Raw genomic sequence first — 22,522 nt, 5'->3', positions numbered from 1 at the left:
TAGGGCTTGGACTAGTACAAGAATGTCATTATGCTGTCAGTCATTATGCAGCTTGCAGTTTGTAAGAAGATACTGGTAGGGTCATTACTTGCCTGCCTTCAGTGTTATTCCTTTTCCTCCTTCCAGTGGGGCCTTTCTGTGCTTGCACAAGTGCCAACAACAACACATACTGGTGCCTGAGGACTATTAATGAGACGCACAACTTCCTGTTCTGCGAGTTTGCCACCGGCTTCTTGGAGTATTTTGATCTCAATACTGACCCCTATCAGGTGAGCACATTGTTATGAGCTAATGCCAGCCTATCTGTCTACCTGATTGTTCCGACAGACAGGGTCGGACTGGGACACTGGGGGCCCACCAAAGAAATTTCAACCTGGGGCCCACACATCCCATGATTGCAGTGAAAAAAGGGCGTGACCATGCACCGGAAGGTGGGCGTGGTCATGATGTATTATGGACGTGGCCAAATGTACATGATCTTAGCAGCATTGTAATTCAGAGACACTGCTGCCCAGCAAAACTTTGCATAGAGTCCCCTCCTTCAATATAAAGTAATGTCCTACTTTGCAGAGGTTGTAACAGCAGAGGTTGCGACCGCATCGGGGCCCTTGGGCCAAAGGGGCCCCGAAGGGCCCTCCCTCAACTACAATATTACCTCTCTATTGGTCCTTTGCTCATAATATTCACTTCTATAGATACTTTGAAACGTATTAATCATTAACAAGCTATTTCCCATCCCCTTCTTGCACCTCTGACACTGTAGTTGCCATTAGCAGGTTTTGGTGCGTCGTATCAATTGTTATGTATAGAGTGCTTGGGGGGCCCCATTGTAAAACTTGCATTGGGGCCCACAACTCCTTAGCTACGCCACTGCTCTCAGCATGAGTGATTACAGCACTGAGAAAAGAAATTCTGTGCTGCAGACAACAATTGGAGCTCTGTCAGACAAGGAGTGGGAGGCCCACCAGAGACCTGGAGGGGGGGGCCCACCGAGGGAAAATACTGTACTACTGTGGCCCAGTCCGACCCTGCCGACAGACACACAGTACACTGAAGTTGACAAATGCAACAATATAGAAGGCCACAAGGTGGCAGCAGAACACCAGTTCCCTGTGATCATAATCACGATAAGAGCAGTGAGGCTGTGCATCTGTCACCCTGTGGAATAGAGTGCCGTCCTGCAGTGCAGAACCAGAAGTCTGATAGAGATACAAGGAGGCAACTTTAGCTGATTAATTTCTTCAGACTTATAACTGAAATATAATTTTTGGATGGACTGATGTTTTTTTTTATTTTCTATAGATACCAAAAGGGACTTTCTGAGTTGCACAGAAAATAATTCATATTCAGTCATTTTTAATTCCTAATCACTTGCTACCTAAGCAGCACTCTTATTTGCAGTGTGAATTCAGAGAATGTAGGGGCCAATGGCGTAGCTAGACATTATAGGGCCCCATAGCAATTTTTTGTGGAGCCATCCTATCTAGGCACTCTTGAGCAATGCTAACTGCCCCTACCCCATGGATATGAGTTGACTTGTCAATTTACATTCCCATGCAATCTACACTGTGTATAGTCCATGCATACTGAGACAAAGTCAGAGGGTGGAGCAACAAAGCAAAGTTAATAGTGAACACATCAAATACCATCTGGACCCCCTTTTCTGCAGCACCCCTTAGCAGTTGTTATGGCTATTGCTACGTCCCTGGTAGGGGCCCTCATTGCTGCAGCGGGTACCTGTGTGCTTGGTGTTTGTAGTGATGCAGTGACTCTGTAGCTCCATGTGGTGCCTGGTGGGTGTGACCGGCGTGGAGTAACGCTGTCTCTTCTCTCCACAGCTGATAAACGCAGTGAATACGCTGGACCGAGACGTCCTCAATCAGCTGCATGTCCAGCTGATGGAGCTGCGGAGCTGTAAAGGGTCCCGGCAGTGCAATCCACGGACGCGCAGCGTGGAGCTGGGTATGTCGTGCTTTATCAGTTACTGCGATGTGTGATGTCATCCTGGCCTGATTCCATACTTGTTCTGAGTAGTTTTGTACTTTGTCGGCCCCAAAACGATTGTCGGTAGTATGGTCAGATGTACTTTGTGTGTGTGATGGGATAATATAAGCGATTTGAGTTCCAGCAAGTCTGTGTGCGGATCTTTACGATTGGATTGCCACATTCCAGCCATATAATTAGGCCACGTTTCCACTGTGCCCGATTTCCATACTGAACACCATATATTCATCGAATGTGAATTTTACAGAACAGCCCACAGAAGATTATTGAGCTGTTTCCACTTAATGTTGGAAATTACACGTATTTGTGTCTGGGGGAGGGGAATCAGCATTTTCTCAGATGACACGTGCAATCCTGCATAGAATAACATAGCTCCTCCCCCCTGGACACACGGTATACCAGAGACGTGCACGCGTGTCGTCCTGATTGCTGCATTACATCCAGACAGCCAGCCGCTAATGGAAACAAACCCTGATACATTGTTCACTACACACACTACTGAGAGCAGGACAGGATTGTGATAACCAGAGCAGAGAGAAATCTGTGACACTGACCTAATATCCAATCAGATTTAAGCTTTCATTCTGTCACTCATTCCTTCCTAAAGTCTCACTTCCATGCCATGTTTGGTTTGTGATCCTCCTACAAAAATGACTCATACAATATGATATGCTTCTAATTTACTGTGAGAGGCTTATATAAAGGGTTACAGATCTGCCTGTGTGCCTGACTAGCGGACTCTTAGAGGGCCTGTATGGTGCTCACATAACACGCACAGCACCTGAGAGACTCTAATCTAAAGTGCCAGACATTGTTATTTACAAGTATAGCTTTTCCTGAATATATTCTGATTGGCCAGTGATGGCAGGTATCATGGTATTCATGGGCCTGCAGCAAACCCTGGGATATGAGTGTGTGTGACCATGGCCTTGGGATTTGAGAGGTGTGTGGCCATGGCCTTGGGATGTGAGTGGGTGTGGCCATGGCCTTGGGATCTGATGGGATGTGGTCATGGCCTTGGGATGTGAGTGGGTGTGGTCATGGCCTTGGGATGTGAGTGGGTGTGGCCATGGCCTTGGGATGTGTTGGGGTGTGGCAGCTACCCTTGGGATGGCCGATTGTTACTGGTAATGCTGATCATGTGGGCGGTGACATATAAGCCTGTATACTCACCTGTATATCCCCACACTTGTATTGTACTAACACTTTGTACAATTTTCTTCCAGGCCTGAAGGATGAGAGCTTTGAGCAGTATCGGTAAGTTCCTCCTTGCCATAAGCATTCATATACATCTGTCTATAAGGAATGGCTCGTCTCATGAATGATAATGCAGGACAGCTTGTTTGCTAAAACAGTGATCCGTGGCAACCACTCTAGTCGCCCAGCTATACACCTGTCACTGCAATCACAGAGGATAGGTGACTGGCTGCTGTAAATGATTGCACATGGCTGTGACTGACTGCTGTGTATTATTGTACATCACTATGGCTGGTCAGTGTGTTTTATTACACACTGCTGTGCCTGGTGAGTGTGTCTTATTGCACACTGCTGTGACTGACTAGCATGGCATATTGTGCACCACACTCAGTGGCTATTGTGGCTTATTGCACATTGCTTGACGTGTGCTGTGATGTGTTGCACTGCATTGTGAGTGGTCCCTGTGGCTTATTGCACATTGCTGTGACTGGCTGGAGTGGCGTATTGCACTTTGCTGTGACTGGCTGGAGTGGCGCATTGCACATTGCTGTGACTGGCTGGAGTGGCATATTGCACATTGCTGTGACTGGCTGGAGTGGTGTATTGCACATTGCTGTGACTGGCTGGAGTGGTGTATTGCACATTGCTGTGACTGGCTGGAGTGGTGTATTGCACATTGCTGTAACTGGCTGGAGTGGCGTATTGCACATTGCTGTGACTGGCTGGAGTGGCGTATTGCACATTGCTGTGACTGGCTGGAGTGGTGTATTGCACATTGCTGTGACTGGCTGGAGTGATGTATTGCACGTTGCTGTGACTGGCTGGAGTGGCTTGTTGCACATTGCTGTGACTGGCTGGAGTGGCGTATTGCACATTGCTGTGACTGGCTGGAGTGGCTTGTTGCACATTGCTATGACTGGCTGGAGTGGCTTATTGCACATTGCTGTGACTGGCTGGAGTGGCTTATTGCACATTGCTGTGGCTGGCTGGAGTGGCTTATTGCACATTGCTATGACTGGCTGGAGTGGCGTATTGCACATTGCTGTGACTTGCTGGAGTGGCTTGTTGCACATTGCTGTGACTGGCTGGAGTGGCGTATTGCACATTGCTGTGACTGGCTGGAGTGGCGTATTGCACATTGCTGTGACTGGCTGGAGTGGCTTGTTGCACATTGCTGTGACTGGCTGGAGTGGCGTATTGCACATTGCCGTGACTGGCTGGAGTGGTGTATTGCACATTGCTGTGACTGGCTGGACTGGCTTGTTGCACATTGCAGTGACTGGCTGGAGTGGTGTATTGCACATTGTTGTGACTGGCTGGAGTGGCTTGTTGCAAGTTGCTGTGACTGGCTGGAGTGGCGTATTGCACATTGCTGTGACTGGCTGGAGTGGCGTATTGCACATTGCTGTGAATGGCTGGAGTGGCGTATTGCACATTGCTGTGACTGGCTGGAGTGGCTTGTTGCACATTGCTGTGACTGGCTGGAGTGGCTGGTTGCAAGTTGCTGTGACTGGCTGGAGTGGCGTATTGCACATTGCTGTGACTGGCTGGAGTGGCGTATTGCACATTGCTGTGACTGGCTGGAGTTGCGTATTGCACATTGCTATGACTGGCTGGAGTGGCGTATTGCACATTGCTGTGACTGGCTGGAGTGGCGTATTGCACATTGCTGTGACTGGCTGGAGTGGCGTATTGCACATTGCTGTGACTGGCTGGAGTGGCTTGTTGCACATTGCTATGACTGGCTGGAGTGGCGTATTGCACATTGCTGTGACTGGCTGGAGTGGCTTATTGCACATTGCTATGACTGGCTGGAGTGGCGTATTGCACATTGCTGTGACTGGCTGGAGTGGCTTATTGCACATTGCTGTGACTGGCTGGAGTGGCTTGTTGCACATTGCTATGACTGGCTGGAGTGGCGTATTGCACATTGCTGTGACTGGCTGGAGTGGCGTATTGCACATTGCTGTGACTGGCTGGACTGGCTTGTTGCACATTGCACATTGCTGTGACTGGCTGGAGTGGCTTGTTGCACATTGCACATTGCTGTGACTGGCTGGAGTGGCGTATTGCACATTGCTGTGACTGGCTGGAGTGGCGTATTGCACATTGCTGTGACTGGCTGGAGTGGCTTGTTGCACATTGCTATGACTGGCTGGAGTGGCGTATTGCACATTGCTGTGACTGGCTGGAGTGGCTTATTGCACATTGCTATGACTGGCTGGAGTGGCGTATTGCACATTGCTGTGACTGGCTGGAGTGGCTTATTGCACATTGCTGTGACTGGCTGGAGTGGCTTGTTGCACATTGCTATGACTGGCTGGAGTGGTGTATTGCACATTGCTGTGACTGGCTGGAGTGGCGTATTGCACATTGCTGTGACTGGCTGGAGTGGCTTATTGCACATTGCTGTGACTGGCTGGAGTGGCTTGTTGCACATTGCTATGACTGGCTGGAGTGGCGTATTGCACATTGCTGTGACTGGCTGGAGTGGCGTATTGCACATTGCTGTGACTGGCTGGACTGGCTTGTTGCACATTGCACATTGCTGTGACTGGCTGGAGTGGCTTGTTGCACATTGCACATTGCTGTGACTGGCTGGAGTGGCGTATTGCACATTGCTGTGACTGGCTGGACTGGCTTGTTGCACATTGCACATTGCTGTGACTGGCTGGACTGGCTTGTTGCACATTGCACATTGCTGTGACTGGCTGGAGTGGCGTATTGCACATTGCTGTGACTGGCTGGAGTGGCATATTGCACATTGCTCTGTCCCTTCATAAAGGGGATCTGCATTTGACTTCAGAGTGAAGACACATCTGAGCCATTCTAGTGATATTCACCTTTACTGGTTATTTCCAGCCAGTGTCAGAAGAGCTCACTAATAGGCCAAACATTGTGGTTGAATCTTTCTTTGATCAAAACCCAATTTGGAATTAATATTCCACTTGAGTGGAGAGCTGACATTTTTTGTCTGTTCTCTGCTCATCGGGTGAACGGCTCGTATTTTATAAACAGGAGCCGGTTACACTTGTCCCTCTGCAACTGATCTGCGGGATCCGAGGCGGTAGGCAGACCGCACTTCTGTGCAGTCCACAATAATCCCAGGCAGTCAGATGTGCTCCCCTATATAGCCTATGGGTGTAATTCATCTTACACTGTCCGCTCCCGCTGGTCTGGCACAAGTGGGAACCAAGCCTAAGTATCTGCTGAAGATGTGAAAAGGAAATATGGCTGCCCAGTATGTCTAACCTCTGATAAGACTGCAGATTCCCTTTACATCCTCTGTTATCATATAATACCCACTAAGGGGCTTCTCTCACACGTCTAATCCTTTGTTGATATGTATGTATATCTAGTAGCTCTTACTGTACCTATAGTTGGTGATGGGTTACTCTTTTCTCTTTCCTGCTTGGGTGTTAGACAACTTCAGCGGCGAAAGTGGCCAAAAACGAAGAAGCCGTCCTCTAAATCCTTGTAAGTCTCCCCATCCCTTCTGTGTGTGTACTGTGCGTCTGCACAGGGTGGTCAATATTAGGAATTCTGCACTTTAAATACAGAGACGCCAGTGAGAATCCAGCTTCCATCTCGGTGCTCCTGAAACTGATTTCAGATTGGCAGCACTGTTACCGAATGTACTTCTTTTTTTTTTTCTTTTTTTTTTGTAATCTTTTCTATTGATTCCACTTTACCATTACTGATAAGAGCGCTAAACCTTTAATACGGTAGAGAAAGAATTATAAAAACTGAATTATCTGTTCAGGATTGATTCCTGCATCAGTTTCCTCCAAACCAAAAATATTTTTATATGAACTGAATGATACTTGGCAATAGTGATCTAAGCTGCACCCAGTATCAGGTAGCAGCAGCAAAAGCAAATGAAATCTTGTGATTTATAATGGGAGTCTACAAATCGTGCTGCAAAGTATCCTATTGCCATTGTGTGAATCCAGTGTAGGTTCACATGTTACATATTGAGCACTGTTGTGGTTTTCAGATCTGGAGAGGGTTCAGAGGTGGGCTGCTATTTTTGGAAAGATATTGGTGGTCTCACAATTTAAGTATGGGATGGAATATCTGAGTCACTTTGAAGGAGACCTCTGATTATGTAGTTCAGTATTGTAAGCTTACAGCACTGAACTACGTAATGACAGGTCTCCTTCAGGGAAAACTGTAGATGTAAAATGTCAGTGCTTGCAGAAACTGCTGCAGAATTAAAGGACACCTGGAGACTGCCATATTTATTTCGTTTTAACCACTTCCCGACCGCCGTATATACAAATGGCGGCCGGGAAGCGCACCCCACAAGGGCCGCCGTATAGACAAATGGCGGCGGTCCTTGTAGGGGCATGGGCGGAGCGATCGCGTCATCAGTGACGCGATCCTCCGCCGGGAGTCGGAAGCCTGGCATTTTGCCTCTGCTCGCCGGCCACTTAGCAGAGCCGGCGAGTGGAGGAATCCGAAAATTCAGCCAATCGGAAAGTATAAGGCACTTTGTTAGGTAAACAAAGTGCCTTATACGTGCTTCCTCCTCGCCTCGTGGTCTCATTGTTGCAGAGACCACCAGCGAGGAGGAACCACTCGTAAGTGTATCCAGCAAACAGCTTTTTTTGACCTCAGCCTCCCTGATCACCCACCCCAGGCCTCATACCCCCCCTGATCACCCCAGCAGACCCCTGCCTAGCACCCTTGCACCCCTACAAACCCCCCCCCCCCCCCCCCACCTGCCACTAACTAGCGACGCTGCCCCTTAGTTTAGGTCCCTAGATGCCTCCTAGTCACCCCTGATCCCCCCCCCCCCTACCTTTAGATCACCCCCAGACCCCATCCAAGACTACCCCCCTGTATACTGTATACATCTGTATACAGCTACCTTACCCTCTGATCCCCCTCTGATCCCCCTCTGATCACCTGTCTATCACCTGTCCATCACCCCTCAGCACCCCCACCCATCAGAGCAGACCCTAACTGCCCCGCGGGGGTAACCGATCACCTGCCCAGGCCCTCGATTGCCCTCATACCCCCCTTCTGATTACATCCCCTGCTCTTTGTTTACATCTGTCCTCCCCAGCAATCACTAACTGATCTGCGATCAGTAACCCCCTGTGTCTGCCTCTCATCAGATCAGGACTCAGTCTGCCCCGTGCAGGCTCCTGATCAACCCCCCACCCCCTCAAATCGCCCTCAGCCCCCCCCCCCCCCCCTAATCACCGTCCAAGTGCATTGTATTTGACTGTGCTGCGCTTGTATTCGATTGTGCTGCGCTTGTATTTGATTGTCCCGTGATCTGCTTCGATTGTCCCGTGATTGTTTGATTGCCTGAGACCCCACTTCCCGCCACACCCCATCCCACCCTCCCCCCATCACCTTCCGAGTGCATCAGATTTGATTGGGCTGTGATTGGAGTCGATTGTGCTGTAATTGTTTTTGATTGTCCTGTGATTGTTTGATTGCCTCTGAGACCCCACTTCCCACCAACCCCAATACCTCTCAAATACTCCCTTTTTGCTAGGTAGGTGCTCTTTTTTTCTGGGTAGTCTCGGAGGAAAACCCCATAAATTTAGCAATCCAAAATGGCAAGAAGGGGGCTTTCCGATGACGAGGTATACAGGTACGCGTACGTACGAAAAGGGCGTCGGGAAAAAAGGGCGCGTGGTATAAACGATAAATGGAAATATCGTTTATAGAAATTATTGTGTAGAATTTCGTTTATAAATAGTGATTTAAAAATGTATAAATCACTAAATAATGTGTATGAGATCGGCAATTCTTAAAACGTTAATCTTCCCTGTTTGTAAAGTGAAACTTATATTTTCGTTTATTAAAAACCCTCCCTGTACCTATCCCTAACCCCTAGACCCCCTGTTGGTGCCTAAACCTAAGACCCCCCTGTTGGTGCCTAACCCTAAGACCCCCCTGTTGGTGCCTAACCCTAAGACCCCCCTGTTGGTGCCTAACCCTAAGACCCCCCTGTTGGTGCCTAAACCTAAGACCCCCCTGTTAGTGCCTAAACCTAAGACCCCCCTGTAGGTGCCTAACCCTAAGACCCCCCTGTTGGTGCCTAAACCTAAGACCCCCCTGTTAGTGCCTAAACCTAAGACCCCCCTGTAGGTGCCTAAACCTAAGACCCCCCTGTTGGTGCCTAAACCTAAAACCCCCTATGGATAATAATGTTTTACAGACATGAATAAATAAAGAATGTAAAGAAAAAAAATGTAAATTATTTTTTTGGGTGGATAATAATGTGTTAGAAATGTTTTAGAAATAGTGATTTATTATCTTCATAAACGTTATTCGTCACGGGCTCATTTTGTAAACTTAAATCATCACAAACATAGTTATAAATCCTTAAAAATCTCCGGGCGCCGTTATAAATCCTTAAAAATCTCCGGCGCCTTATTTTCCCCGTTCAGCACCCATTAAACCTCCGGGCGCCGTTATAAATCCTTAAAAATCTCCGGCGCCTTATTTTCCCCGTTCAGCACCCATTAAACGATATTTATAATGAAAGTGAATGGGGCGCCCTTTTTGTCCACTTGTCTCATGCGCCCAAATCTACTGCTTCCATACAGGTACATGGACCAGTCGGATGAGTTCTTTTGGGAAGAATCATCCGTCGAATCTTCCGGGTCCGAATTTGAACCTGTAGAAAGCAGTGGTTCCCTGACCGATAGTGATGACGAGGCTATGGTCCCGGCTAGAGCCAGGCGTACCAAACCCCAAGTCGTTAGACCGCAGGTGGCGCAGGATCCGCCTCAAGGGCAGCAGGGTGGTGCTAGCGCTGTTGATAGTTTTCTTGGTGAGGCAGGCACCAGCAGCGCAGCATCTCCTGGACTTAGTGCCAGTGCTTCCGTAGACCCTGGCGAAGTGGTGAGCGTCAGCATGGAAGTTGAAACTGGTACGGTGGCAAGTGCAGTAGTACCCCCGTCGCAGCCACCAAGAAGAAGACGGGCCCGTAGTACCCATAGACTCCCAGAGGTGCTGGCACAACCAGATTGGCAATCCCCTGATTCCGCCGCACCCGTAGTGCCCCCTTTCACCGCCCAGTCTGGAGTCCAGGTGGCGACAGCTCATCTAAGAACGGCCCTAGAATTTTTGCAGCTGTTCATCACCCAGGTTCTCTTGGACTTAATTGTGGTTGAGACCAACCGTAAAGCCACACAATTCATCACCGAGCACCCGGAGAGCATGTATGCCCAGCCTTTCGGGTGGAAACCAGTCCAAGTTTCCGACATTAAAATCTTTTTGGCCCTTATCCTTCACTTGGGACTAATGAAACAGAATGTATTGCGGTCGTATTGGTCTATGAACCCAGTACATCATGTTCCCTTGTACCCTGCTGCCATGTCCAGGACACGATTTGAGTCCATCCTGCGCTTCCTGCACTTCAACGACGACGAAACCTGTCATGAAAGGGGAGACCCTGCTTATGACCGGCTCCACAAAATTCGGCCCCTCATAGACCACCTGTCCTCAACATTTGCAGATGCTTATATCCCTGAACAGAACATCTGCGTAGACGAGTCCCTCTTACGCTTTACCGGGCGCCTTGGCATCAAACAGTACATCCCAAGCAAGCGCGCCCGGTATGGGGTGAAGCTGTATAAGCTCTGTGAAAGGGCCACAGGCTATACATGTCGTTTTAGGGTCTATGAGGGAAAAGACTCAAAATTGGAGCCGGTCGGATGCCCTGACTACCTGGGGAGCAGTGGAAAGGTTGTGTGGGACTTGGTGTCACCCTTGTTCCGGAAGGGGTACCATCTTTTTGTGGACAATTATTACACAAGTGTGGCCCTCTTTCAGCACTTAAAGTTAGAAGGAATCCGATGCTGTGGCACTGCGCGGCCTAGTCGCCAGGGCTTCCCCCAACGGCTCGTTACCACCAGACTTCAACGGGGGCAGAGGGCCGCCTTGCGTACTGAAGACCTGCTCGCGGTGAAATGGAGGGACAAGAGGGACGTTTACTTTCTGTCCACCATTCACACAGACACGACAGTCCAAATTCAACGGGCAACTAAGGTCATTGAAAAGCCCCTTGTCGTCCATGAATATAATGTCAACATGGGAGGGGTGGACTTCAATGACCAGAGGTTAGCGCCCTATTTAATGACCCGGAAAACAAGACGCTGGTATAAGAAAGTGTCTTTTTATCTGATTCAATTGGCAGTTTACAACAGCTTTGTTCTCTACAGTAAGGCTGGGAGAACTGGATCTTTCCTCCAATTTCAGGAACAGATCATTCTGGACATCCTGTATCCAGGAGGTGCCAGCCCCCCCCCCCCCCCCAGATGCAACTAGCCGACTGCATGGTAGGCATTACGCCTATCAGATTCCGTGTGCCCCAGGTCAACGCATCCGAAGAAAACGTTGTCGTGTCTGCAGCAGGACTGGAAGAAGGAATGACTCCAGTTTTTATTGTCCCCGCTGTCCTGACCAGCCTGGTCTATGCGTAGGGCCGTGTTTTGAGAGGTACCACGAGCAGGTACACTATTAGAACCTAGGGAACTCCAGACACAGGAGTAGGCACACACTCAGTGGTCTTTCGCACATTGTCGCAGGGAGAGGAGAGGTAAGCTTGAAGACCAAACGGGTAAGCATAAAAGTGGGAAGAAGGATCGGTTTCCATGCTTGATATTGCTGATCTGTCCTGGGTTGGCGATATAAGACGGCATGTTTGAATTTCCCTTGAGTGTGGACACCCCCGGTTTATATGTGATTTGGGCCTATGATGATGCTTTAACCAGCTGAGCGGTCTGGACGAGCTCAGCTCGTCCAACACCGCCAGCGGCTGCCGCTCAGGCCCTGCTGGGCCGATTTTAATGAAATAAAAAGCAGCACACGCAGCCGGCACTTTGCCAGCCGCGTGTGCTGCCTGATCGCCGCCGCTCTGCGGCGATTCGCCGCGAGCAGCGGCGAAAGAGGGTCCCCCCAGCCGCCTGAGCCCAGCGTAGCCGGAACAAAAAGTTCCGGCCAGCGCTAAGGGCTGGATCGGAGGCGGCTGACGTCAGGACGTCGGCTGACGTCGATGACGTCACTCCGCTCGTCGCTATGGCGACGATATAAGCAAAACAAGGAAGGCCGCTCATTGCGGCCTTCCTTGTTTATTCTGGGCGCCGGAGGCGATCGGAAGATCGCCTCCGGAGCGCCCTCTAGTGGGCTTTCATGCAGCCAACTTTCAGTTGGCTGCATGAAATAGTTTTTTTTTTATTTAAAAAAAACCCTCCCGCAGCCACCCTGGCGATTTAATCAGAACGCCAGGGTGGTTAATGCCACACAGAGTCATCTCTATTGGCAGGCATATTGCTGTATCCTACAGGCATAATGCTGTATACTAAAGTTCTGAGGCCCAGTCACATAAGTTGGTGGCTCACCCTGAGTGCAGGGTGGCACGGGGTGTCTCTCTCCTGAGGTTATCACTGCCATTGATGTGGATGAAGATCTGCCATTGATGTGGAGCAAGGTATGTTTGCCGTTCATTTTTCCTTTCAGCCCAGAGTGCATTACTTGTATACCCAATATAAGGAGTATAGCAGAAACTCCTAATACTGGCCATACATGTAATGATTGCAGAGACCCTAAAATGCCAGGACAGACTCCACAAATGACCCCATTTTGGAAAGAGGACACCCTAAAGTATTATGTGAGGTGCACGGTGAGTTCATAAAAGATTTTAGTTTTTGTCACAAGTTAGCAGAATTTTTTTTTAATTTTTTTTTTTAACAAAGTGTCATTTTCCGTTTACTTGTGACAAAAAATAAAATTTTCAATGACCTCACCATTACCCTCATGGAATACCTTGTTGTGTATTCTTTCCAAAATGGGGTCATTTGTGGGGTTTGTTAACTGCAGTGCAGTTTCTAGGCTAAAATGCACCCAGGGCGAGGGTGTAAAAATTGCGCCCCCCCCCCCTAGGTTAGATAGGTAGGTGCCTCTCAGTATAGGTTAGATTAGGTAGGTGCCCCCTAGTATAGGCTAGATTAGACAGGTGCCCCCCAGAATAGGTTAGATTAGGTAGCTGCCCCCCAGTATAGGTTAGATAAGGTAGCTGCCCCCCAGTATAGGTTAGGTAGGTGCCCCCCAGTATAGGTTAGGTAGGTGCCCCCCAGTATAGGTTAGATTAGGTAGCTGCCCCCCAGTGTAGGTTAGATAGGTAGCTGCCCCCCCAGTGTTGGTTATATTAGGTAGCTGCCCCCCAGTGTAGGTTAGATAGGTAGCTGCCCCCCAGTGTAGGTTAGATAGGTAGCTGCCCCCCAGCGTAGGTTAGATTAGGTAGGTGCCCCCCAGTGTAGGTTAGATAGGTAGCTGCCCCCCAGCGTAGGTTAGATTAGGTAGCTGCCCCCAGTATAGGTTAGATAGGTAGCTGCCCCCCAGCGTAGGTTAGATTAGGTAGCTGCCCCCAGTATAGGTTAGATAGGTAGCTGCCCCCCAGTGTAGGTTAGATTAGGTAGGTGCCCCCCAGTGTAGGTTAGATAGGTAGGTGCCCCCCAGCGTAGGTTAGATTAGCAGCTGCCCCCCAGCGTAGGTTAGATTAGGTAGATGCCCCCAGAATAGGTTAGATAGGTAGATGCCCCCAATAATGGAGGGGGGAGCCGCAGGGAGGGCAGCCCGACCTCTCCCTCCCTCTCCTCTCCCGGGCGCCCTCCGTGCTCCCCCCTCAGATGCAGAGTCCGTGAGCAGCAGGGAAGCGCTGTTTACAACTCACCGGCTGCCTGGCTCCAAGCGCTGCTCTCTCGCCGCTGGTCTCCTCTCTCTGTATACATACTGATACACGCTGCTTCCGGCTACAGGAAGCAGCGTGTATCAGTATGTATACAGAGAGAGAGAGGAGACCAGCGGCGAGAGAGCAGCGCTTGGAGCCAGGCAGCCGGTGAGTTGTAAACAGCGCTTCCCTGCTGCTCACGAACTCTGCATCTGAGGGGGGAGCACGGAGGGCGCCCGGGAGAGGAGAGGGAGGGAGAGGTCGGGCTGCCCTCCCCGCGGCTCCGGCTCCCCCCTCCATTATAGCGCCCCCTCCCAACAGCGCCCCGGGCGGCGGCACGCTCCGCACGGGGCAAGAAACGGGGCTGGTTAACTGTCCTGGCAAGTGGGCGGGGTGCTAAATTGTGAGCACCCCTGTAAAGCCTAAAGGTACTCATTGGACTCTGGGCCCCTTAGCGCAGTTAGGGTGCAAAAAAGTGCCACACATGTGGTATCGCCGTACTCGGGAGAAGTAGTATTATGTGTTTTGGGGTGTATTTTTACACATACCCATGCTGGGTGGGAGAAATACCTCTGTAAATGACAATCTTTTGATTTTTTTACACACAATTGTCCATTTACAGAGTTATTTCTCCCACCCAGCATGGGTATGTGTAAAAATACACCCCAAAACACATTGTACTACTTCTCCCGTGTACGGCGATACCACATGTGTGGCACTTTTTTGCACCCTAACTGCGCTAAAGGGCCCAAAGTCCAATGAGTACCTTTAGGATTTCACAGGTCATTTTGCGGAATTTGATTTCCAGACTACTCCTCACGGTTTAGGGCCCCTAAAATGCCAGGGCAGTATAGGAACCCCACAAATGACCCCATTTTAGAAAGAAGACACCCCGAGGTATGCTGTTAGGAGTATGGTGAGTTCATAGAGGATTTTATTTTTTGTCACAAGTTAGCGGAAAATGACACTTCGCGAAAAAAACAATAAAAATCAATTTTCCGCTAACTTTTGACAAAAAATAAAATCTTCTATGAACTCACCATACTCCTAATGGCATACCTTGGGGTGTCTTCTTTCTAAAATGGGGTCATTTGTGGGGTTCCTATACTGCCCTGGCATTTTAGGGGCCCTAAACCGTGAGGAGTAGTCTGGAAATCAAATTCCGCAAAATGACCTGTGAAATCCTAAAGGTACTCATTGGACTTTGGGCCCTTTAGCGCAGTTAGGGTGCAAAAAAGTGCCACACATGTGGTATCGCTGTACTCGGGAGAAGTAGTACAATGTGTTTTGGGGTGTATTTTTACACATACCCATGCTGGGTGGGAGAAAGATCTCTGTAAATGGACAATTGTGTGTAAAAAAATCAAAAGATTGTCATTTACAGAGGTATTTCTCCCACCCAGCATGGGTATGTGTAAAAATACACCCCAAAACACATTGTACTACTTCTCCCGAGTACGGCAATACCACATGTGTGGCACTTTTTTGCACCCTAACTGCGCTAAAGGGCCCAAAGTCCAATGAGTACCTTTAGGATTTCACAGGTCATTTTGCGGAATTTGATTTCCAGACTACGCCTCACGGTTTAGGGCCCCTAAAATGCCAGGGCAGTATAGGAACCCCACAAATGACCCCATTTTAGAAAGAAGACACCCCAAGGTATTTTGTTAGGAGTATGGTAAGTTCATAGAAGATTTTATTTTTTGTCAAAAGTTAGAGGAAAATTGATTTTTATTGTTTTTTTCACAAAGTGTGATTTTCCACTAACTTGTGACAAAAAATAAAATCTTCTATGAACTCACCATACTCCTAAAAGAATACCTTGGGGTGTCTTCTTTCTAAAATGGGGTCATTTGTGGGGTTCCCATACTGCCCTGGCATTTTAGGGGCCCTAAACCGTGAGGAGTAGTCTGGAAATCAAATTCCGCAAAATGACCTGTGAAATCCTAAAGGTACTCATTGGACTTTGGACCCCTTAGCGTACTTGGGGTGTAAAAAAGTGCCACACATGTGGTACCGCCGTACTCGGGAGAAGTAGTATAATGTGTTTTGGGGTGTATTTTTACACATACCCATGCTGGGTGGGAGAAATAACTCTGTAAATGGACAATTGTGTGTAAAAAAAAATAAAAAATTGTCATTTACAGAGATATTTCTCCCACCCAGCATGGCTACGTGTAAAAATACACCCCAAAACACATTATACTACTTCTCCTGAGTACGGCAATATCACATGTGTGGCACTTTTTTGCAGCCTAACTGCGCTAAGGGGCCCAAAGTCCAATGAGCACCTTTAGGCTTTACAGGGGTGCTTACAATTTAGCACCCCCCAAAATGTCAGGACAGTAAACACACCCCACAAATGACCCCATTTTGGAAAGTAGACCCTTCAAGGTATTCAGAGAGGGGCATGGTGAGTCCGTGGCAGATTTCATTTTTTTTTTGTCGCAAGTTAGAAGAAATGGAAACTTTTTTTTTTTTTTTGGTCACAAAGTGTCATTTTCCGCTTACTTGTGACAAAAAATAATATCTTCTATGAACTCACTATGCCTCTCAGTCAATACTTTGGGATGTCTTCTTTCCAAAATGGGGTCATTTGGGGGGTATTTATACTATCCTGGAATTCTAGCCCCTCATGAAACATGACAGGGGGTCAGAGATGCTTGAAAATGGGAAAATTCACTTTTTGCACCATAGTTTGTAAACGCTATAACTTTTACCCAAACCAATAAATATACGCTGAATGGGGTTTTTCTTATCAAAAACATGTTTGTCCACATTTTTCGCGCTGCATGTATACAGAAATTTTACTTTATTTGAAAACTGTCAGCACAGAAAGTTAAAAAAATCATTTTTTTGCCAAAATTCATGTCTTTTTTGCTGAATATAATAAAAAGTAAAAATCGCAGGAGCAATCAAATGGCACCAAAAGAAAGCTTTATTAGTGACAAGAAAAGGAGCCAAAATTCATTTAGGTGGTAGGTTGTATGAGCGAGCAATAAACCGTGAAAGCTGCAGTGGCCTGAATGGGAAAAAAAGTGGCCGGTCCTTAAGGGGTAGAAAGCCCTAGGTCCTTAAGTGGTTAAAGAGACACTGAAACAAAAAAAAATGATGATATTATGATTTGTATGTGTAGTACAGCTAAGAAATAAAACATTAAGATCAGATACATCAGTCTAATTGTTTCCAGTACAGGAAGAGTTGAGAAACTCCAGTTGTTATCTCTATGCAAACAAGCCATTAAGCTCTCCGACTAAGTTAGTCGTGGAGAGGGCTATTATCTGACTTTTATTATCTCAACTGTAAGTGAACTGTTTACTTTTTCTCTGCTAGAGGAAAGGTCATTACTTCACAGACTGCTCTGAAAGAATCATTTTGAATGCTGAGTGTTGTGTAATCTGCACATATTATAGAATAATGCAATGTTAGAAAAAACACTATATACCTGAAAATAAAAGTATGAGAATATTTTCTTTGCTGCTAATCTTCTAGTAATTATTCATAGTACACAACCAATTCATTATATCATATATTTTTTTCCGCTTCAGTGTCGCTTTAAGCAATACCAGTTGCCTGGCTGTCCTGCTGATCCTGTCTCTAATACCTTTAGCCAAAGACCCTGAACAAGCATGCAGCAGATCAGATGTCTCTGATAGTATTGTCAGGTCTGATTGGATTAGCTGCATGCTTGTTTCTGGTGTCTGGTCTGCAGCCAAATAGACCAGCAGGGCTGTCAGGCAACTGGTATGGTTTAAAAGGAAATAAATATGACAGCCTCCATATTCTTCTCACTACAGTTGTCCTGTAAGGAAATGCATATGGCAGCCTTCACATACTTCTTGCTTCAGGTTCCCTGTAAAGGTGGCCATACACTGGTTGATTTGCCATCAGATTCGACCAACAGATAGATCCCTCTCTGATCGAATCTGATCAGAGAGGGATTGTAAGGCCACCTTTACTGCAAACAGATTGTGATCGGTTTCAGGCTGAAATCGATTCACAATCTGTGGAGCTGCCACTGCTAGAGCCCCCACTGCATACATTACCTGTTCCGGCCGGCGCGAGTCCCCGCTGTCTTCTTCTCCGCTCCAGCTACTGAACTTCCTGTCCAGGGGAAGTTTAAACAGTAGAGGGCGCTCTACTGTTTAAACTTCCTGCCGGAACAGGAAGTTCTGTGTAGCTGCAGGAACGGTCTGGAGCCCAAAGCGGAGAAGAAGACCAGGGGACTCGCGCCGGCCGGAACAGGTAATGTATACCCTCTGTATTGCGTCGGTCGTCGGGCATTCGAACGCCGCTAACGACGCACTCCCGACCCGCCGGCGACCGAGAAAAATCTTCCACATGGATGGGTCGACGGGAATCGATGGGAACGATCGATTTTGGACGGAAATCAATCGTTCTGTCAGCGGTGTGCGCGGCGATTTCACAGCCGTTTCGATCACTGTGATCAAAACGGCTGTATATCGGCGGGAAAATCGTTAGGTGTATGGGCCCCCTTAAGGCAAAGTAAGAAAGCTGCACTGTAGGAGTGATGAAGCATCTAGAACAGAAAACTGTCCAGTTGATGCATCTTATTTTTTTTTTGTATATACCGGTACTGTTCAATGACCTGGATAAATGAGAACCTTAATGCTGGGTACACACAATGCAATTACCTGTCAGATCGACGGGCCGAATCAATAATTTCTTACGTATCTGATCTGCTCCCTATCTGGATTGATTTTTTGATCAGTACTGCACAAAATTGATCCCGTTATGGATTGAGAGCACATTGGACATGTGGGAAATTATCAGTCTGCTGGGAAATTGCATTGTGTGTAACCAGCATTACAGGAATATTGTAACGCAGTAATGACCTCAGCTTTTGATTGGAGGGGGTGGATTTTCTTTCCCCGCTATCACATGATGGTGGACTCTTCAGCCCAGGTAACCGTGTGGTTATATATGACAAGCCAGTGTCTGTCTGTCCAGTAACTCTGTGTCTCCTGTCCCAGCAGAGACCAGTTATGGGAAGGCTGGGAAGGTTAAGAACCGCACACAGGAAGTCACTTCTAAACCACTTGAACCATCGTTCACACTTGAAGACACCCTTCAGGATGCCGGTAGACAATTCTTCGGACTTATGGATTGTGGGTAGATAGTCTGCGTTGTGGAAAGACTTTAGTGACAGAAAAAAAAGCTACTTGCAACTAATGACATGACCAGAGGAGCACAGTCCTCTCTAAAAACTCCACATTCTGCAACTGTTAACGTTTTTCTTTTTTTTTTTGCCTCATACATTCCTGCTGCTGGTGGGAGGGAGGGGGGCTCGTTTTACAGCACCACTAGCTAACCGGAAGCCGAGAAATCGTAGAAGGACTGGGCCAATCCGGAAACCATGCTTTCTTCACCCGCAGAGACTCTGGGCAGTGATGAGGATGGAGGCCGCAGCTGCAGCAAGGGAAGCACAAATGCAGCGAAATCCAGACAGGAGTCACAAAATGCACCAAAATACCACTAAACAGACCTACGTTCCCTGCCGTGTGTCTGCCACACAGAGATTGTGGGATAAACACAACATACAAAGACATCACTGATTATTTTATGGATAATTCTTGTTACATAATAAAATTTCATAACTGATCGACTTTTACAAAGTGACCTGCAGTTATTGTTTCAGGTAAGACACCAGAGTCCTCGCTGCAGGTCCTATAAGGAGATCAGTATTGTGGTGCTATGCTGGCATCTACAACCAGCACTCAGGATCAGAGATCTGTACCGTTTCCAGACAGAAGTACATCATCTGCTTCTCCCCTCCCCTCCCCCCCCCTTCCCCACCAATATCTGAAGGTTCCGTTACCACTTGCCCTTGTATTCGGTGACTACTTACATTGTAAGGAATGCTGTGGGTGGAATTTCTGGATCAGCATATATGACAGGACCCTGGTGAATGAGGAACTTAAAGAGAAACTCCAACCAAGAATTTAACTTTATCCCAATCAGTAGCTGATACCCCCTTTTACATGAGAAATCTATTGCTTTTCACAAACAGACCATCAGGGGGCGCTGTATGGCTGATATTGTGGTGAAACCCCTCCCACAAGAAGCTCTGAGGACTGTGGTACTTTTGACAGTTTGTCACAATGTAACAAGGTTCACAGACGGGAAATAGCTGTTTACAGCTGTCTCCAACGGCCAAAACAGCTAGCAGCAGCTACATAACCTGCCCACAGTAAAAATTTCACCATGTAATAAATGTCAGAATGTAAATCGGGGAGACTAAAGATTTTACAATGAGCAAACACTGACTAAATCATTTATACATAATTATTGTAAAAATGAAGCACTTTTTTTATTACATTATTTTCACAGGAGTTCCTGTATATCAACTAAGTCGTATAAATGGTTTTACAGTCATGTCTAAGAAAAACAAAGTATTTTCATAAAACTATTTCTTTAATTAGGGCTCGTGTCACTTAAAGGTAACCAGAGACGAAGCACCCTCATGTATTTCACCATATATATCAGCGAGAACATTAGAGAAAACGCCTAGCCTGCTCTCAGTTTCATTCTTCACTGCTCAACCTGCTTGTTATAAGCCCTGATAAAATCCCAGACTGAGCATTCAGTCTGGCTTTGCTCAGGACTATTCACCTAATGTATGTAATAGATTGCGGAGAAGCCGCCGCACAGACTGGCGGCGAGGCGGCTGATTCCGCGTCCAGCGCGGCGGTTTGCACGCAGCAGCGTGCGTCTGAGGTGGCTGGGCCTGTTAGTGCACACAGACTGAGGAATAACTGAGGCAGAACCTTTATGCCAAACGAGGAGGGATCAGCTGAGCAGGTTGGTCAGCTGATCCCAGAACTAGTGGCCATTGGTTGATCAGCGGTGGGTGGCGCCGGTGAGCGCCGCTCTATATATACCTATTGCTGGTCAGTCCCCAAGTTGTCTGCCGTTGCGAACACTTACGTGAAAGCACTCAGACCATAGTCAGATCCCACAGTGTGTTTGAACCAGGAGGACCTGGGAATTCACACTGAGCCAGATTACTTCTGTATTATCATTGTGTTATACTTCAGACTAGTTCCAGGGTGTCGACCACGGACCTCACACCCAAGACTAGGGATTCTGTGTTATCATTGTGTTATACTTCAGACTAGTTTCAGGGTGTCGAGACCACGGACCTCACACCCAAGACTAGGGATTCTGAGTTATCATTGTGTTATACTTCAGACTAGTTCCAGGGTGTTGAGACCACGGCCCACACACCCAAGACTAGAGATTCTGTGTCATTATTGTGTTATACTTCAGACTAGTTCCAGGGTGTTGAGACCACGGACCTCACACCCAAGACTAGGGATATACTGTGTTACCATCATATTATACTTCAGACTAGTTCCAGGGTGTTGAGACCACGGACCTCACACCCAAGACTAGGCATTGTTTGATATCTGTTATGACCTTCTGCATTCTTGACTATCCCTCTGCTTTCTGATTCGGTACCTACGCATATCTGATACCCTGTTGCCAAACCTGCCTGTCCCTGGTTACCGAATCAGCCTTCTGTCTCTGTACCTTATCTGCTCGTGTGTTGCCGACCTGGCCTGCCTGACCTTGAGAGCTATCCCTCTCCATTGAGAGATTAGTCTCCAGACCTGCTTGTGACGCCCACCTTCTAGGTGTCACTTAGCCTCAGGGCCTTTTTGCTATTCAGCCTGGGGCTCCACCCCTTTGGACGTCTCAGGCTGCTGAAAGGTCTTGGCCGTATGGTAGTTACCTCCCTCTGATAAGTGCAAAGGACCACCTGCTCCTCGGGTGGTCCCACTCAAAGTCATTACTGTTGCACCAAACACTCACATTAAATAGGTGTCCAGAGGTTAGTTATATCTGTATTATTGGTGAATCTGCAGATCATTAATAATCAGGTATATATCTATATTCTTGGTGATACTGCAGATCACCAATAATCAGATTCTCTCTGTGTGCTGACACCGATCGTTACAATGTATAAATGTAAGTGCATTTATACATTACCTGCCTGCCAAGTCACCTGATGTATGGTCACCTTAACATGGCTTATGCCCAAGAGACTGCCTGACAACCTCTAGTGGGTAATCATGGGATTGGAGGAGGAGTTTGAACAACTTCTTTCCAACAAAAGTGTACTGTCATCTACAGGAAATGGAGGGAGAGAGAGACTGGACAGGTATTTTAAATATGTACAAACATGCAATGCATAAAACTTTGTGCAGTGTTAATCAATGCAAATGTAATATCATAGGCAGCACGGCGGCGTAGTGGTTAGCGCTCTCGCCTTGCAGCGCTGGGTCCCTGGTTCGAATTCCAGCCAGGTCAACAGCTGCAAGGAGTTTGTATGTTCTCCCCGTGTCTGCGTGGGTTTCCTCCGGGCATTCTGATTTCCTCCCCAAAGCATACAGATAAGTTAATTGGCTTCCACTTAAAAAAAAAATTGGCCCTAGACTGTGATACACGACACATACATAGACATAGGACTATGGTAGGGATTAGATTGTGAGCTCCTCTGAGGGATAGTTAATGACAAGACTATATACTCTGTACAGCGCTGCGTAAGATGTTGGTGCTATATAAATACTTAATAATAAAAATAATAATAATCATAGG

The 22,522-nt window shown here is 47.5% G+C and overlaps 1 protein-coding gene across 10 annotated transcripts in view; it reads left to right on the top strand.

Annotated features, from left to right (window-relative positions):
• Positions 1 to 19,536, top strand: part of SULF2 (sulfatase 2) — a 504,100-nt gene extending 484,564 nt beyond the window's left edge. For 7 of the 10 annotated variants that reach the window (XM_068262650.1, XM_068262646.1, XM_068262649.1 and 4 more), the window contains 5 exons: positions 127 to 269; positions 1,839 to 1,962; positions 3,231 to 3,261; positions 6,625 to 6,678; positions 18,895 to 19,536. In XM_068262650.1, the coding sequence (XP_068118751.1) occupies positions 127 to 269; positions 1,839 to 1,962; positions 3,231 to 3,261; positions 6,625 to 6,678; positions 18,895 to 18,928 (386 nt within the window). In that variant the 3' untranslated portion in view covers positions 18,929 to 19,536. The remainder of the gene's footprint in view (positions 1 to 126; positions 270 to 1,838; positions 1,963 to 3,230; positions 3,262 to 6,624; positions 6,679 to 18,894) is intronic. The other 3 variants (XM_068262652.1, XM_068262654.1, XM_068262653.1) reach the window with 3 other exon arrangements.
• Positions 19,537 to 22,522: the final 2,986 nt, after the last annotated feature.

The sequence above is a fragment of the Hyperolius riggenbachi genome, chromosome 12 (assembly GCF_040937935.1).
Source record: "Hyperolius riggenbachi isolate aHypRig1 chromosome 12, aHypRig1.pri, whole genome shotgun sequence".
Classification (NCBI taxonomy): Eukaryota; Metazoa; Chordata; class Amphibia; order Anura; family Hyperoliidae; genus Hyperolius; species Hyperolius riggenbachi.
This window is presented reverse-complemented; position numbering and strand designations above follow the sequence as displayed.